Below are 19093 nucleotides of genomic sequence, written 5' to 3'. Positions count from 1 at the left end.
CTGAATTGATTTGTAAAGATGCGGCAATGTCTGCCTTCTTGAAAGGTTTTGTTTGTATTGTCATATAAAAGATGGGGCGGAAAAAGCGTTGTTTCTTTTTGGTCAGTCAGACATACAAATGTTACAAAATATCAAATTTATTTAGAAAAGATTGCACATGCACCCACACAATAGTTTGAATCCATCAATATAGGCTGATTATTATTATAAAGCTAGCTCACATTGCAAACTAAAAGGTCTTCACACCATGACAAACGCTTGCACTGCATAATTATAAAGTGAATGTACAAAAAAGGCAGTCTGAAAATCAAGTATAAACATTTATAAACAATTTACAAAAGAGCAACAGTCACACAAAAATGATTGGAAGCAATGTTGACTGAGGAAACTGTTAGTCTAATATCCGGTCGTCACATCGGTTGACATATTTCTCAACAAGAAGTGTACACATTTTTCACATTGTGTTGCATACATTGGATCTTTCTTTTGGCAGTTTGAGGTTTTTGTTCGGGGTACACACGTCCCTTTTGACGCATGGGGATGGGATGTGGGTTTAATGCTCTGTGATGGTCGTTACACTGTTATTGGGGCTAGCTAAATACATTGGCTTTCAACTGATCATACATTCACTACAGACAGTATAAGAAGTGTGGCTACACATAGGTTTACAGTACTTGAATTTCTGCATCATCATCATGCGAGTGTCGGGATCTAACATTTCCAATGAAGTTGGTTTGGGTCCAGGAGAGATGGGCTCTAAAGAGGTAGCCTTTTGTCAGGTGGACTCCACTTTCATTCCAATCTCCAAAGGGTCCTAATGGACTGAAAGTGCTCATTGTTACTGATATAAAATTATATATATATATATATGTATATGTATTCTTTTGTGTCGGGGCATTGCATTTGAAGTCATCGGTAAAGGACTCTTGGAGGACATTTACCATAGCCTGAACTAGAGTGCCACGTAGTTTTCGAGACGACACAAATGAGACATCTGCATTAACGTGGTCACATTTGACTAAATGTTGAACAAAAAACTGATAAGGCAAGTATTGTATATGGAGGTTTGACCTATGAGACGAAAGTGGCTACGGAGACCTTGTAGCTGAGACGGTGTGCTTATTTGTAAAGGGAAATTTCCCTAGTGGTTAACATGATACCTGGAAACGCCTGCCGAATGCACAGCATACTGACCACGGTGTGTAAAAGTACGCCATGGTCCCACTTTCACATCAGTAACTTGCCAGGTTTTAACGATCGGAATAAATGCCACCTGTCCACTATAGGTCAAGTTGTCTGTTAACAGCGCCAAGTACCAGTTTCTTTCCTTTGGAGTGCAGTCCTTTTGTCTTTTTGGAGGCGTGCATGTCCAGTGGTGCCCTGATGGGAGTGCAGGATGTGTGGATGCACTGGGGGAGAACCTGCTCTTCTGGGCCGGCCCCATTTGTCCCCTGGAACCTAATGGGAGACCCGTAGGGGACAGTTGAGGGTGTTAAAAAACCAGCTGTCGGTCACACCATCAGTGAGCTGAAGTCTAGCTCTAGAAAAAAAAACTAGAAGCACTCTGAGGCCCTGCCGAGTGCAAACATTGCTTGTCTTGTTTCTGTATGAAGCTGCCCGCAGTCATGAACAACACAGCCGAAGCATCGACTAACTTCCGCAATTTAACAAGACGACATTTCCCAAATAATGGCAGCTCCTTACACAAATACATTTGCCTTTGGACACAAGAGGGGACATCGCACATTGACGTCTGAAATACATGTACTGAAGCTAGAGAGACTAGTGATACAACTGGGTTACAGAGAAATGACTAGTCACGACTCCTTTTCTGTAATCATAAGCTAAAAGGCTTCAAGTTGCACTTCAGGAAGACATACGGGTACAGTATTGATATGCTGTGGTGGCTGGACCGAAGTGTTGACATACCTCTGCATCACTTGAGGCTTCATTTTAACAAGACGTTTTGGATCACACTACTCGTAAGTGACATGTAATGTGGCTTTCCGGTGAAAATTCAAGATGAGCCCAAAAGGCACCGCAGCCTTTGTTGGGTGATCAAACCTTGTGACTTTGAACTGCAAACGCGCAAGTGGTACTGAAACACTTCACAGTTGGACATTTGCACTCCAAAGTATAAAGGTTACAAGTACATCTGTAAAGGTTATGTAGTGTATCTCAGGTTCATCAAGTTTTTTCACCTGAAAGCTTACTATTCTGTTTTTGTGAGTAGTGTGAGATGCATTCAACTTTGTTCTTTTGGATCATCGAAAAACAATCGGAGGTTTTACCAGAATAGTGGAAGATACTGTCGTCATGGCCGCACGTCCATATTGTCATTTTGTTTTTTTACTACTTGTCGTGTGATGGAAAAGTGTCTTGAAACTTTAGTCCATTCCGCGTGATTTTCTTCCTGCAGAATTTCACATTTTAATTACAGCTTGTTGCTACGGACACTTTGAATTTGTGTCATAAAAGTACATTTATGCAGTTTTCACAATTATCTTTCTTCATCTGCGCACATTTTACTTGTACAATCCAGAACTTCCAAGTCCATTACTGTATTAAAAAAAGTAACAAATGTATTTAAAAAGAAAGGAAAAAAATCTTAGCAATTCAAATGGTTTTCAATTTTCAATCAGTCAGTTCGTCATCACTTCCGTTGGTCATTTTTACCGGTCCGTAAATCTATACCACGCAAAAAAATAAAAATAAAAATCCACGTCGTTAGCAAAATGCATCCGTTAGAGAAGGACTGAGAAGTCCGTTGACACGGTTAGTGACAATTACACTGACTTCAATCAGTGCTTAGTGCGTCATTTATTTATTTTTTTTCCTGTCGATCGTCGGCAAAATCTGTCAGTGACGGACTGACGGACATCCGTCAGTACTGATGGAATGCGCAGCTCTAGTAATTTCAAAGTGCGGGTTTTAACTGGTTGCGGGTTGGGGCACCTGAGTGATGGGGGCAGTGCCAAATCGCCTTTTAGCTTAGAACGTGTTACAGCAGGAGACTCGTTTGAGGAGACACACATCGTCATGTACAACACTCGGAGGAGAAACAACTGAAGATACCACAAATCTTGTCTAATGCATTGGCGATGGTTACTGTCACCAACCAACACACAGTAAAAACAGCATGTTGAGAGTTTTGGCCAACCCGGGAACAACCGTCACGCTGCCTAAAAGTGCTACAGCATTAAAGAGGAAAGAGGAATAAGGTCTACATGTTGCATACCACAAACTAAAGGTACCCATGTCATCTGCATTAGACGAGGGGGAACTTAATCTTGGTATCCTCAGTTGCTCACTTACGTGATGGAAACACAGCCTTTAAGGTGTGAAATGAACACTCTTCTTCTGTTTTGCCAAGCAGGTGAAGAAAAGAAATCACAAATATATACAGATGGTGATGGAATTTCAATAGTTGGCACAAAAAAAAAAGTCAAATTAGAAGACTGAAAAATATGTCACTGCACCTGTTTTAGAAATCATTGCATACTGTATTTGTTAAACAAAAAAATAACATCACATTTTAAAAAAATGCTTCCAAGAGTAACGGGGGCTACATTACAAGAAACCAAGCTCCCCGATCCCAATTCAAAGAATTTACAAAAGTGAATGTTTTTTTGTTTGCTCGTTTGTTTCTTTTGTCAAAATATTGAGAAATTCATGCATGTGAACTTTTGAATCATGCTGGACTACACACTACGTGATCATCTCTTCGTACAGAAAACTGATTGGAAAGAATCCGCTCAAACACAAATGGTGTTGAACTGCTGCTTTTGAGACATAACAGAACAATTACAAAGGTTTTACTTTCATCGAAAATGCTTTATAAATCCTATATGTATATACAGTATGTTAATGTATAGTTTTACACATTGTAGAGCTTCCGCCATAAACATAAAAATTGTTCTGCCAAGTATTAGTCTTAAAAATTTTTATTCTCATTGATCGTACACATCTATTTACACCATCAGCCAAAATGTCCTTGCACTTTGACCAATGAGAAACACACAAAACTAAAGAGGAAAAAAGAAACGGAAGCAGAAGAATAAACATAATGACAGGCCTAGTACTGCAAAGGAGCATGTACCCTTTTGGTCTTTATCCGTGAGGGAGTGTCCTGGGGGTATCGTGAAGGTGAGTCCGTGAGAAAAACCTCGACATCATCAGGCACTTCTTCTAGAAAGTTGGAAGGAACAAGACCGTTGTGTCCGTTGAGCTCACCCTAAGGTAAAGGAATACAAGGATGGTAACACTTATTTTCATTTGTGTACTTGAAATGACCCCCCCCCCCCCATGACTAGTAACAGGTTTTGTCCTATTTAACCTGCCTACTACCGTGCTGCACAATCGTAACTACTAGGCCCCTCGTAGTAAAGGCATGTGTCACTAGTTACCTTCTTCTCAAAGATATCAAGTAAATGTCACAACACCAATCTCCCATGCAGACATTTCCATACTTTGCTGCCTTAGTGTGTCAAAAGGTGCACTGGTTGTTGTGACGCTAAAGGATTACTGTATAACGTCAGGGGTTTCACAGTGGCAAAAAAATAATAATAATGTCAGTCGACGGACAGTCGTTCTATGAGCGCGTCCTACTAGTGTGCTGAAATGTCCTGCATTATGAGGATAAAGAGCATACTATTAGATGTATCTTAAAATACATATTAACACTACATAAGAAACGTATCAATGGCTTTTCATTTACGGAATTTCAAGGTGCGCGTGATTCTCCCAGTGGAGGGCGCCAGAGAGCTTGGCATGAAGTAAAACAGCTATTAGGTCGGAGAGCAACATACATTTAGGTAATGACAGGGTGGGAGGTGGAACTGTACCGAGGTTTGTCAATGAGAAAGCATCCGCTTTCCACAGCATCCACTCAATTCTATCATTAATAGTATAAATTTGTGTGTCGAAATTTTATCTACACACAAAAAAACTTTAGAATGTGTACAGGATTCTATTTCTCAGACCAAATGTGGTTTGATGTGAAACTAAGAATTTATTGTTAATACAAATGAAAAAGAAATGTTTGAAATGGGAAAAAAAAGTTACTTACATAATAAAATCCATCTTCATCAATTTCCCCAAAAACTGTGATGACGTCCCCAGCACAGAAAGTCAATTCAGCCTGTCCGAATGAAAAAGCAGAACACATGAAGCCTATTGATATCCTTGCGTCATGACAGACTTCAAACATCACATCTATTTGGTGGGAACTGGGAAGTGTGTGAATTGCGTCCTCCAAATTAATGTGAAGCATCACATTAATGGACAGCAGTGTCAATTGGACTGGAGTAACTGAGAACGTATGTTGGGACTATTGAAGAGAGGGTGGCGGCACACCGGGCACATCTCTTCTGTGGCATCCTCGAGGTAGAACAAACAATCCAAACGGTTGTCGTACAGTATGCGGTGTATGTACAGCATGGCGCAGACAAGTTGACACAAAGACCACAGTGAGGAGGGGAGACGCTAGCTCAGGCATTGTGGAGCGCTTTTGTTTGAGTGACCGCCCTGGACTCAAGAGCTGTGAACGCCAGCATCTCCTTTGGACGCCAACACTTAAGGAAGGAAAACACACACAGAGCATACAGCAACGCATCCTCCTCACCCTCACTCACCTCGTCATCTAGTCTGTGGCCCTCACACTGTGTCGGTGGGATGGGAGTGCCAATAGAAAGGTGAGAGTAAGTAAAAACCAAGGGCTGGAAAGAAACAATTTGCGACAAGTTTTACCCGGACCTTTCTAAAGGCAGACTGACTTGTGAGATTACAGGTATGTCATTTCACAAATCCATCTTGCCCCAGCTTCAGGCTGATACCGTAGTGGAGACAGTATAAACCAGAAGCACCAACTGGTACCTCTTGGAGAATTGTACGCAACATCAAGCCGAGCAGACGAGGCAGTTTGATGTTTGTTGCCAGTTTGTTGTATGTCAATATCCATTATTGAAAGTGTTATTTGCAGCACTTTCCCAGATGGACCGACAAGACAGCATCATTTTGTCTTCCCAAATAGTTGTTTTACCTGAGCCGTGACTTGTTCATAACCTTGCCATATTTTAACTTCAAAATAAAAGAGGCAAAAGAATGTGAAAAGCCCTCAATTCTATTTTTTTTACATTTAAAAATATGTTCATATATATTAATTATGCGTGTACGTGTGTGTGTGTGTGTGTGGAGTGTTTTTCAGGTGCCGATTAAAAAAAAGGTGCACTGAGTACTGTGTAATGAAATAGGGTAAACTACAATTCTCAAACGACTGTTTGAGTGTCCCTCTTCTATACAGACGTACAGCAATACCGAAATGAATAGATTTCAAATCAACCCTGAAAGCTCATGTATGACATTATTTGACAAAGATGAAAACAAAGGGCATTTTTGGTCTAATTTAGTTAAAGTTAGTTTTACAAATGAACAATGTCATGTCATTTTTTGAAAAGCATTTTCCTTTTTAATTTGCTAACTTTTTTTTCCTGTGTTTTCATTAACTTTCCTTCACTATAATAACCTTGGTTGGAACAAATGGCTTTTTAGGGAAATGTTTTTGTGTGATATCGCTTCTTGGAAATCCAGTCCAATAACATGTTCAGATTAGAGCAACACAGTATAACTTCCTTATTTCGCAACATATCACCTTTGGCTTTGTCTGCTGCTCGGTGATCCCCTTTTCTGATTGCCCCTAAATTTCACTCAAAAGTATCCACCAATAAGCTTGTAAGTGTCACGGTTGATTTGTTTGGGATCAACAGGTGGCTCTGTAGGGCTCCTCCTACAGCGGCACACCTGTTGGTTATCATATCATTCGTAGATTTTCTGTTAAAAGGACTCCTGTCCCGACCACTCGGTGTCGGGTCATTGTTACTGTTTTTGTTGCTGTCACGGCCTCTGTTGGTTTGTGTTTCTCATATCATATGTTTGTCATGATTCGGTTTGGGACCAACAGGTGGCACAACAGGTGTGCAGGTACTGCAGTGCCTGCACACCTGTTGGTCATTAGGTAATTACTTCTATAAAAGGACTCCCGCCCGAACACTCATGGTCAGGTCATAGGTGCTCTTTGCTGCTGTCATGCTTCAGTCATGTTTTGGTCATTGTTATGTTTTCTCTTCCGTTATGTGTTTTGTTTGATACTTTGGACTTTGTTTGTTGCTGTTGGCTACTGTCATGTTTGTTTGTGGCTGTTTGTATGCTACTGTCATGCTTGTTTCAGTCAGTTTTTGGTCATTGTTAAGTTTTATCTTCAGTCATGTGTTTTGTTTGACACTTTGGACTTGGTTTGTTTTGGATTTAGTTTTCTCTGTTTTAATAAAATTCATCAAGTACAACCTGCTCCTCTCTCGTGCCTGCTTTTTGGGGTCCACCACCACCACGCTGCGTGACAATGTTTTGCTTATGCCATGGGTTTTGTTGTTACTTTGAATTCTTGTTGTTTTCAGGACTGTGCTTGTTTTGGATTTGGTTTTGTCAGTGTTTCGTTAATACAGTTTGTCACGTTCACGTTCCTCCCTCTTGCCTGATTTTCGGGGGCCTCCACCATCACGTCCGTGACAGTAAGAGCTGAAATTCGAAGGTTATCCCCAAGTTGACACATCAAAATTAACATGATGTTTCAAACGGTGTCACTAAAAACGCAACTTGTAAAATATAAATGGAGCATTATTCATGAGGAGAACCACGTCTGCAGTATACACTTTAGTCTAATTGTTTTTTTTCCGCACATTTATGTTAAGTGCTCATTCCATGTATTTTTAAAAACATTTTTATTTTTCTTATTATTTTTTGGGAGAATTCTGCAAAGATGACTATTATGTAGGAGGACAGTACCTCAATATCAATGTTTGGGGAACTCTCTCTCGGGTCATAGTCATACAGTGCCACCATTCTTCGGGTTGTCATCGGATGCTGACGGCCACTCCGTCTGTTTCTCTCTGTGAACCAAGAACAGCGTAATACATACATATTTTCACTATAGGATCTCAAAGTCAGGAAATAAATTAATAATGCTATCATTTGTGATGGTTTGACTTTCAAGCTTATTTTTATTCTTATGATCATTATTATTAGTAGTAGTAGTAGTAGTGATATTGCAGGATGTCTAGCATGTACTGGAACCACATAAGAACAAAAAATGGATCATAGTGTAGATCTTAAGTGTGGAAAAAAGTGGAGGTCAGGCATAGAAATGTTCTAACAGAGACGTGAACCCTTGTTGTGGAAACCATAACTTCACAGAACCGTCACTGATGATTCACTTTACATTATTTCCTAAAGAATATACTGTATTTATTCTAAATTTGAGAAGTGTAAACTGATGTCAACAACTTGAGCTCTGCTTCAGGTAGCTTTAAAAGGAAGCAAATAGTCAACAATAAGAAGATCGAGCAGGAAGCAGAGGACAGGACACAGACCTCGCTTGGACTTTCTGGACCTGCGATTTATTGCGCGTCCATCTTTGAAACGATCACAGTTTACTTCACAGGAATGAAGAAAATCAAAAAAATGGGAAAATTGGAGAAAAATAAAGGAGAAGGGTCAATTCCAGAGAATCAAACAAGAGACAACAGCATGGTGTCAGTGGACGTTTGCTCACCTAACTTGTCCACAGGAGTGTTGAGTGGCAGAAAGCCCTGTTTGAGGAGCTGGCCCATCATGTTACCGTCCTCCGTTTGGATTTCAGAGACCATGTTGCAAGGAATCAAACCCACTCTGTCTCGGATTTCCGCCCTATAGAAGCCATCTGTGTCTTTATTTCCAAACACCTGAATGGAAAAGATGAAAACAAGGGCAACGGGTGAGCAAGAAAGACGATTGAAGTGAAGGATCGCAAAAAAAAAAAAATCCACTTCAAAAGACATCAGGAATACTTTGGAATTGTGGCATGTACTGTATATTATTATTATCATAATATAAAATCAAGAGACATCTTTATGGATGCCTAAACAAGTTGTAAAACACTGGTTATATTTAGGAGAAGGAAGGAGGGATTAGACTTCAGCAGAAAACCGTTATATATACTTCTGGGCCTGACTGTTGTTGTTCGGCATTTGTCAGCAACACACCCATAGGGCAAACGAACAAAGTGCGAGATCTTATCCTGGACAATGTGTGGACTTCAGTTGCATCTCCAGGCCAAGCCTTTACCTTGATGACCTGGCCCTCCTTGAAAGGAAGTTCCTCGTCAGCAGCATCAGGGTTGGGAGACATGGACAGCGGGTCGTAGTCAAACAGGGCCACAAAGACACGCGTCAGCTCATCCGGTTCCGATTCTTCAAAGTAATCCAGCGGGCGGCGTCCCTGCCCGTGCCTGCGTCCGCCGTAGCTGTCTGAAACAGAGAGGAGGCCTCTGCTGCTACTATCAGCCTAAAACAGCCACACAGGCTGCAGTGGCAATGAGAGCAGAAGATGTCTGTTTGTTAGAGCTGACAGGGGAGGACATGACATGCATGTGTACCGAAAGAGCCAAATCCCAATGAAATCATTTGATTCAATTCAATCCAAATTTGAGAATTACAAACGAGTAGGATGTATTTGACGCTGCAAACTTGACTCTTTCCTCACACGTGTGCTTGGATGTGGGCGTGATATCACAGGATACGGAATCACAAGCTTATCAGCTTTTCGGTGAAGGGGAAAAACCAATAATCTGATGATATGAGGACCAAACGGGAAGCAAAGCACGCTTGCTCATTGCTGTTTCACTGCCTTATCTCACCAAGGGCAAGTCAAAAGCATGCCTTCCTTGAGTTGGATATAATGAGGACGTTGCATTCCTACATCCAAATATCATGCTTGTGTTCCATGTGTGAAAACACCCGGAAGCAAAAAAGGGCAGCAGACACCCATTCCAGACACAGAAAACACATTAAAGGCCGAATCAAGGCAACTGGAATGTTCCTGTTTGAATTGTGGCCAATATATATGTGGAAAAAGTGGAAAGAAAAGCACCGGACTCCTTCAGAGGAACTTAACCCAGCCACGGGTGCAAGCATGCTGATGGCAGATTAAAGTAGATTTTGTTTACTGAACACTTCAACTCTGTGGTCAGAAAGAAGAGATGGGAAGACATCAAAGAGGACACCTTGCCATTTGGGCCGAGAAAAACGCAGACCTCAATGTTGAGGTATCCAGAAAACCGACACACACAGATCAGTAGCTTCTCTTTGACTCCCGTCACCTACTGGATTGAAAGCCAAGGGGTTATCAGAACCCCCAAGGACAGAGCAGAGAAAATCCCCACTACAGACATGCATTGGGAAGGCTCTGACAAACAATGCGTCTACAAACGGGGCCCACGCCAAGAGAAAACGAGTCATGACGCCCAAGCCTGAAGATTGAAACAGGACGTGGAATGTGATGGTCCCATACGCATACCTGTCAACTCATACGGTTTAGCCATAGTTCATACGGATTTTGTGGTGAATCTTACGTATATGGCCGTATCGCACAAATCATACGGATTCTGAACATTTCCGGGGTTTTTTTTCACCAACTCCAAATCATTTGGAGTTGGTGAAAAAAGTAACGCAGGAATACAACTCTGAACACGGTAATGCCACTAAGTAGAATGATGATTAGACATTAACCAGACATTGTATTATGAAGATCTACAATAAATATCATTGAAAATTTCGTGGGTTATTTTGACATATAAAATGCTTTGGTGTGTTATAAGGACTTTTTGCTCTTTATAAGGATTTTTTTGGTAGTTTATACAGGTTGGCGCTCCAAAAAGTTGACAGGTATGCATACGTGGCGGGTTTGTCAGAGAACAATTGTTTGGTATGAAGGAAATTTGTTTCATTCACCATACGGTGCAAAAACACCGTATTATTTACCACCGCCAGGGAAAAGACTAATAAATAGAGGCATAAAAGCTTAGGGACTCCACACCTAAACAGTAGACCCAAAGAAGGCTTTTGGATGAAAGGTGAAGCGTCTCTAACAAACAATAGTCCAGTTTGCCTTGATTCAACCTTTATGGATTATCACGACCTGCATGACTGACGACCGACACAGACATGAGATACCCGAGAAGTTCTCGATGAGGCCAGTGAGGGGGGAAAAGGGATGAACCCGGTACCAGTTCTTCATGCTTCTTGTGAATTATCATGTCATATGTTTCAATGGTCAGCCTGAACAATCGGTCTGACAAATGGTTCAAACTTATGAAAAGTGTTTTGGATGATGGAAAAAATTATTCATTGATGTTAACAACTATGATGCACAAGAATTTATGAGTTTGCGACAGATTCTTCAAATACCGGTCAGGGATTTGGGACCGTTTCATTCTAAATACAGTCGAACCACGAAAGTCCGATGGCCCTAAGGCGGTATGATCCCGAATTTGAGCTAAAATGTCAAGAAAAATAGGACTTTGTCCAACACACATTTTGAACATAGTCATGGATGACACCACACGAGAGTGCCATGTACACCTCACACAAGGGCAGTTTATCAAGCATTTTACTGTTCATAGTCTCACATAGTGTTACACTTGCTTGACTGCAAATGACTCAAATTATGAGTGTATCATGAACAAACGCATTATGACATCAGCACTTTGGGCCTTGACTTTTATTTCTATTTCCTTGATCGTGAAGAAACTTGACCAGCAAGTAAAAAGTGGAACCTGGTCCAGAAAAGAGGATTAGAGGAATGGTTTAAAAAAATTAAACAAGGTGGGCTGATGCCATTTTTTTACAGTAAGCCGTAGCAGTAGTTCAGTTCAGCTTGGCAGTGTGTCTTGATCATAGCCTTTCATGGCGTAACCCACTAATGGATTACAAAAAGAATCTAACGCGTTACAGTGCTTCATGACGGCTCTGGCTTTGAATCCATTCCTCAACTAAACTTGAATTCTCGACGAATTGTGGTGCAATATGAATCTGGTATGCTTAAAAGAGAGAAAAAAAAATGAATGTATCAAACTGAAGCAAACTGGTGCTCAAGGGGTATTGCAATGCAAGGTGATCAGGCAGAGTTGGAGGGTTCAGGCTTCTTGCATCGTGAAATGGCCAATCTTTTTCCCTGTCCATTCACTTATGTTAGTTATGCTAAGTTAGTCGGATAACTGAACTCTTGGTGAGAAGCTGCGCCACATACCATATTGATCCTCTGAGGATATAGATGGCCATAATCTTCGCCCAGCTACACTCCCATAGTAAACATCCTCCTTGACAGGTGAGAGGTTCCCCTCACTTCCCTCACTGTTACTGTCCATGGTGATCTCTACAGAAGACACCAATCACAGCATCATGGTCAGAGATTCTCCATACGCGCGCACTCTGCTCCGTCGCACGGCCCATTCAATCATGCCGGGAGAGATGGATGAAGAAGAAGGTGAAGGAAGGGTTTGGGGAAGTGGAAAAACACAAGGCTGTGGGGACTCACTTTTGAGTCATGTAAAACAGCAATGCTTGCACTGTTGCAAGGGCGACTTGTAAACATGTTGAGTGACTGTTAACACAGCTTAGGGGGGTAACTTTCCCGCACAACTGCACATGAACATTTGGCCAGTCCAGCTCATGACGATGTACCGTATCTACAGAGTATGCAGACACCCGACATAAGGGGGCCACGTGATGTTTATGCGCTATGGAAGTGATGTACAGCTCGGCTCACATGGGGAAGGGAGACACATGGTATTGATCGCAACAGACATCAGTGGCCCTCTAGGTGGTTTTGGGATGCCTCCTCATTTGGTGACCTCACTAACCAATGGACGGGATGGGCCGTCGCTGGGGGGGGCTGCCGATGTGAACCGGCTTCCGCCCCGTATGGTCCAGACGGTTGGCATTTCCGTGAGACGGCGAGTTTCCAATGAGCTTTAGAATAAGAAAAGACAAACAGTTAGAACAATAAGCAAATTATTAAATCGTGGGGTAAAAGTTGTCATTTGACACGAAAACAAACAAATAAAAATCCCACAAGTCTGTCAAGACAATTAAAAAGCCATAAGAGCAAATGATTGAGTCCATTTGTCCTTAGGAAGGCTAAATTATAGCAAAAAAAACAAACCATAAAGACACAAGTAAATGAAATCAACCCCCAACATAGCACCATGGATTGGGGTTAGTAGGGCCACATGTTCAACTAAAGACCATTTGTTTGGTTTGTTTTGTTCTGTGCATGTCAGCTCCATGACAAGAAACAAATTGGTGTTGCAGAAAATAAGGGAAGGTTTGTTTTGTCTTGAGGATGGTAAGCGTGACAATCACCAAAGTGCATCATAACAAAATAGGATACTTTTTTTTTTTTGCCCAAACAAGTTAAAGAGTTAAGGTAGACTGACATAATTAGCAACTAGGAACTTGCCATGTGTGTGTGTGTGTGTGATTCTGCAGTGAAGCCCTGCGCACAAGGGTCATGTTCAACAAGTCATGAAATATGACTCATGCAGCCAGCAGACAGATGGCATAAACTAACCGCGCTTTGCATAGTGAAGCAGCTTAGCAACTGCTGTCCTTTAAACGGGAACGTTAGCTATCAAGACATGACAACTCAAAACTTGTTAAAATGGCCTTTAGGTAAATAAAAGCTTGGCTGTATATTTAAAAAAAAAACCCAAATACCTGTCAGTCAGAGAACAAGCAAAGTAACTTACACAATATAACATAAAATCAGACCAACTATGAAATGCGATCAAACAACGAAACCATCAAATGATGAGAAAGGGAATAATCATGACGAAAAACACACAACATTCAGAAAATAAAAATTGCTGCAGCTTGCTGATTGTAAAGTACAGCAGAAAGTGTGAATCACACACCAGCGACTGGTCCCAGTGGAGCCTGGACAAAGACTGGGCCCTAGCATCCCTGTGAGGACTGTAATAGACTCTGTCCAGCTCGATCGGCCTTGCCTCACGCTGGGCCCCATGCCGCGGGTAGTTCCGTGGCCCAAATTGTTCTCGGTTTTTAAAGTCACCAGTGTGGACGGACTTTGCAGAGGTCATTGGAATGTCAGCAAACTCCTCTTCTACACTGCACTGGCGTGTCAAAGTTCTCTTACGGCCCATGGCTAGCGCCCGCCTTTCTACCGGCCCTTCACAGTGGATGATGCGCATGGGAGCTCCGTGGGTATAGTACCCTCGATGACCCCTGCCCAGCGATCCTTCTTCCTCACTACCGCAGTCCAAACCACTGTCGGGACTCTTGGTGTTCTGGCGGTTAGGCCAACCCAGCATACGGTCCTCTGCATTGTAGTAGTAGCGGATGTCGGCGAAGCGAGGCGAGGAGCGTTGGCGCTGCAAATGGCGAAGGCTCTTGCCGGAGGAGACACGGTTGTGCTTGTAACCGTCATGGCTGTACGTCCTCCGTGCAGCGCGTGGGGTTCCCGGCCGTCTGCCTTCCTCGAAGCACAGGCGCTGGCCCATGTTGTCCACTGCGTCTGTCTCTTCCTCCACTTCCGGGATGCTGTGGAGACGCTTGCTACGCAGGGATTTTTGCTTTACGACCTCCCTCTGGAGGTCCCAGCAGTCTCTTTCCTCAGCAAGGTCTTGCCGCTTGTAATACGCCTCCACGAGGCAAAGTTCCACACGTTTTCACAGTTCAACGAGTCAGTTCAAAAGGTTTAGTGTTTTGGAAGGGGAAGTTGACACGTGTTTGAAGGTTTTTAACACAGGCAGGAAACAACACAACATGTGAATAGAATAAATGGGGGGAAGACAAAATAAAGACATAATTAGTTATTTGTGGCAATAAAGCAACTCATGCAGTCTCATTCCATGAAAAGAGGAAATGGCATGCTCTGAACAGGAATCTGTGGAATGATGCAGTGACAGCTGACAAATAATGTGGACATAGAGGTAAGCGTGGGTTTAAAAAAAAGGGACTTTGCTCATGAAAAGTGTGAAATACTCAAAGCAAAAGAATGTTGGTGGGTTTACTTGTGAGGGGTTGAGAAGAAAGAAATCAGCTCCAATAAATTAGCCATAAACCAACAAGAAGCTGAGGACGTAGGAGGACCACTCAACATTGTCACCATTTACACTTGCAAGGTAGTGTATTTTCCACACTGAAAGGTGCACTGGATTATGAGGCGCACCTTCAATGAATGGCCTATTTTGTCTTTTTTTTTCATACAATGGGCGCACCGCATTATAAGACGCAATCTACAATGCATCCACTAGATGGAGCTACGCTCAAGGAAACGCCAACAGAACGATCAGATGTCAATAAAAGTTATTTCATAAAGCGGCAACACATTTCACTTAACGAACAGCAAGTTACGACATTGACTCGTTAACGTTGAACTCTCTCGCCGCTGCTCTATTTCCGTGTTCAACTGCGGAACCGATCGCCTTGAGTTTGAACCCTGCATGGTCAGCATGTCTCGAGCAAGGAGCCATTTTGGGGGTCGAAATATTACCGTAATGTCCACACACAAGGCGCATCGGATTTTAAGGTGCGCTGTGAGCTTTTAAGAAAATGGAAGGCTTTTAGGTGGGCCTTTTAGTGCAGAAAATACGGTACACATCAATTCCACCTGTGTTGAAACAGACAGCTAGTCATTCTAATCCTAATGTGTTGAGTCTATGTGTACTGTAAATGGGAAATGGCTTTCATTTCACTTTTCTACCTTCAAGGTGCTGAAAGTATTTTTAGAAGAAGGGGGTACGACGTCTGCAACAATTATATACAAGTAAATGGCAATGAAAAAACAATGGTGAAATTTGATTTAAAATAAACACATCCAATAAACAATAAACTCCATCGATGAATCGGTTATGTGAATTTCATATTCCGTGCCATTTTGATCCTAAAGTCTGAGCAGTTTTACTTCTGACAGCATGTAACACGACACCTAGTGACCATTATGGTTTTACATCCACACAGAACAAATGACCACAGAATTGCACTGACGACAACTGCCAATAGTAAAAATTAAATGCCAAAACATGACAGACATGAGCAAAAGTGAGTATTTACATTTAAGTGCTCACTTAAATGAGATTCCCATGTGCACACGATATGCCATCACCCACTGCAATTGTACATTGGTATCATTTGTCTGATTTCCATATATATGTAGATATCGGCTATATATAAAATCACAAAAGAAATGTCTTACACTCGTAAAACACAAAGCACATCAAAAATGCAGCGCAAACCAGGAATGCACGTTGTTTTAGTATTCAGCCTCCATCTGGTGTCATGCTATACGAACTATTGTATGTGCTGTATACGCAGCCATTCTCATGAGCTCAGCATTGCATTAAGCAGAACTGGAGGGGCAGGGCGGGGTGAATTCAGATGATTTAATCCAGTAGCGCTCAGCCAGGCAAAGCCACTGTGGGCTTGGTTGCAAAAAACCTTGGAAAGGTGATGCCCAACACCTGCTACCCAACCTGACCATTCCACCATCTTCCCTACTCGGTGTCGCCAGACCCGAGGTGTGCAGTCGTACCTTTAGAGAGTTGTGAGAGTTGATACTCCTCCTGCGGCCCTCTTCTAATTGCATCTCAGAGTAGAGATCTTCCTCGTCCTCCTCCATGATGTCGGACAAGTCTGATCCCCGGCTGCTCTCTGTGTAGTACTCCTCACTATGGCTGTAGTTGTGGTGATGATGGTGATGGTGCTACGAGGGAACATGAAACAAATTAGACCATGTATTTTGTTTGGACAAACACAACCTAATAATACCTGTCTGCCCAGTTCAGAGCCTCTAAGAAATTCATCCACCGAAGCCCCTTTTCTTCTTGCATGAGGAGAATCGTAACCGTCCTCCTCCTCATCGGAGTTAAGCGGGTGTAGGGCGTTACCCCGCTCGCTGAAGATGTTCCTCTTCTCCCCCTGATAAGAGATATCAGATCATGCAGTGTTAAGATGTGTGCTCCGTTTTTAAATAAGGTTTGAATTATTTTCTTTGTCCCGTGCAGCGGGGAGTTGATTTCCCGTACGTGTGTGAGTGTTCCCGATTAAGGTTTTAACCTTGCGCCTTCTTGCTCGTGTAGTTCAACCAATAATTATGTTGCAGGTGATTGACAGTGAAACTATTGTCATACCCTGTTGCCTTCGGCAAACACTCTCTGGGCGGCTTCCCTGGCCATGGCCTTGGCGATAGTGTTGGGGATGGGGACTCCCTGAGGCTGAGGCAGGATCCTCTGAGGAGAGGGCGAACGCCGTGTTTGGAAGGCCGGCGGCTCCAGGTTGGGTCCGCGCATCGGAGGCAGCGGGGAAGGGGAGCGTTCCCAGGGCGGGGCGGGCCGTATGCTCGCCTCATGCTCTTTGGTTTCTGTCTCTCTGGCACTTATGAGCGCTTTGGACTTGGGCATGGGCTGGCGCTGCAACTGCGGATTGGCGTGGGGCGAAGAGTGACAGATGGGCTGCGAGTGCGTCTGTGCGTGGGGCAGCGTGTGTGGCTGGGCCCGAGGCAGAGGCTGCACCTGTGGCTGAGGATGAATGGGTGGATATGTGGATGGATAAGGAGGATGAGTTTGGGAGAGGGCGGGATGAGACGGTGGGTGCGGCAAAGTGTGCGGTGGCCCGGTAGTTCGATGCGACAGGTGAGGAGAGCCCAATAAATTATGCGGGATGATGGCCGCAGGTGAATCCTGGGACTCTCCTTGAGTTGACAACGTCCTTACGATGACCTCCCTGGCCTCCAGGCATTGGATTCTGTTTAACTCTACAGTCACATAATCTGCTGTGGGGTACAAGACCTCTGCAATCTGCAAAAAGAAAAAAAAAACCCAGCAGCATCAACAAAAGATTTTACAGTAGGAACATTTATGGAAATTGGTAAAACTTGGTAAAACTTAAATCCCTCTTTTGTTTCTAAAACCTTAGGCAGCCGACCAAAGTAAAGCCCTTCCTTTCACAACAGCCGTTAGAAACTGGAATCTAATGCCTTTGTTACATCTCGGCTGGATTAGTGTCATGCACATTATTTTGGAGTCAGCCAGTCCTCCCTCGAGCGTCTCCAGTTGGTCCAAGTTGCTGCTGCTTGCCTCCTAACTGGAAATCGTTCGAGGGAGTACCTTATTCCAATTTTGGCCAACTTTCCCTGGCTCCCTGTATATTTTAAAGTGCATTTTAAGATTCTTTCATTTGTCTTTAAATCTTTCAATAGTCTCGCCCCACCTGACTTCTCTGAGCTGCCCCACCTCTGCATCAAGCAAGCAGACCAGACACGACTCGACATACCGAGGACTAAGAGGGGGCCTGAGTTGCCGGCCTTTGGAATGATCTCCGGTTTAGCGGGCGGTTGCTTCACGTTTATCTCTCTGTCCATCTTCAAAACTCATCTTAAAACACATTTTTATTCTTTGGCCTTCCACTCCATAAATAAAGTTGTACACTACTCACAAAAAGTTCAGGTGAAATTTCAGGATGAACCTACAGTGCCCAGGTAAACTTTTTGCACCTTTTTAATGGACGTGTTCAAGTAAGTTTTGCACAACAAGGAGCTGAAATACAAAATTCACAAAAGATCCATGAATCGATCAATACATTTGCTGGTTCGATTTGAATTGGTATTTCAATCGCCCTCTTCATCATGCTGTTCATATTTTCATGACATCATGAGCCCGAGACCGAGTAGATCAACAGTACCTCGTCATCGCCCTGCTTCAAAATAGATTTATGGAGAGAGAAATGGCCACTGATCTTACTTAGAGTGTCATTGAGTGTCATCAGTAGGATGAAATACAGATACAGAGAGAGAGTGGAAGAGCCACATAAAAGGCATCATCCTTGGAAACTGTTGTGAATTTTGTCCTCCAGTCCTCCAGCACCTTGTTCGAGAAGAGCAACGTGTGCCAAAACATCTGAGACATTGAACAGTTCACCTGTAAAATTTAGAGTGCATTTTACGTTCATCTTGAACTTTTACCCAAAAGCCCATTTGTTATGTTTCTGTTTGGTTTCGTTTGGTTTTGTTCCCTCATGAGCCCTTTTGGTCGCCACCTGTTGTCGCCATCCGGGTCCCTTGTGTTTAGCCAATCAGCTCCCTCAACCCTTTGTGTCTTGTCCAGGTGTTTCTCGTTGTCTCGTCACTTTGCTTGTATTTAGTTCCCTGAGTTCTGTCAGTCTTTGTTGGGGCATTGTGAGTTGTGAGTGTCTGTGTGCTCCGCTCC

General features: G+C 42.9%; 1 protein-coding gene across 15 annotated transcripts in view; it reads right to left on the bottom strand.

Moving 5' to 3' along the window:
- Positions 1-117: 117 nt before the first annotated feature.
- The window catches only part of rimbp2b (RIMS binding protein 2b), an 88288-nt gene continuing 69312 nt past the window's right edge, over positions 118-19093 (bottom strand). For 5 of the 15 annotated variants that reach the window (XM_086111529.1, XM_086111534.1, XM_086111533.1 and 2 more), the window contains 15 exons: positions 17021-17686; positions 16659-16808; positions 16423-16593; positions 13784-14530; positions 12731-12839; positions 12118-12243; positions 9157-9338; positions 8606-8774; positions 8424-8486; positions 7840-7943; positions 5634-5717; positions 5069-5140; positions 4100-4234; positions 1317-1458; positions 118-814 (listed from right to left, as the gene is read on the bottom strand). In XM_086111529.1, coding sequence (XP_085967655.1) covers positions 666-814; positions 1317-1458; positions 4100-4234; positions 5069-5140; positions 5634-5717; positions 7840-7943; positions 8424-8486; positions 8606-8774; positions 9157-9338; positions 12118-12243; positions 12731-12839; positions 13784-14530; positions 16423-16593; positions 16659-16808; positions 17021-17686 — 3069 coding nt within the window. In that variant the 3' untranslated portion in view covers positions 118-665. Of the gene's footprint in view, positions 1459-3315; positions 3361-4099; positions 4235-5068; positions 5141-5633; positions 5718-7839; positions 7944-8423; positions 8487-8605; positions 8775-9156; positions 9339-12117; positions 12244-12730; positions 12840-13783; positions 14531-16422; positions 16594-16658; positions 16809-17020; positions 17687-19093 lie in introns of all 15 variants that reach the window. The other 10 variants (XM_086111530.1, XM_086111536.1, XM_086111538.1 and 7 more) reach the window with 10 other exon arrangements.

The sequence above is a fragment of the Hippocampus guttulatus genome, chromosome 5, assembly GCF_054856545.1.
Source record: "Hippocampus guttulatus isolate MCC_2025c chromosome 5, RoL_Hgut_1.0, whole genome shotgun sequence".
Taxonomy (NCBI): Eukaryota; Metazoa; Chordata; class Actinopteri; order Syngnathiformes; family Syngnathidae; genus Hippocampus; species Hippocampus guttulatus.
Note: the sequence above shows the minus strand (reverse complement) of the source record. Positions and strands in the feature narration are given on the sequence as shown.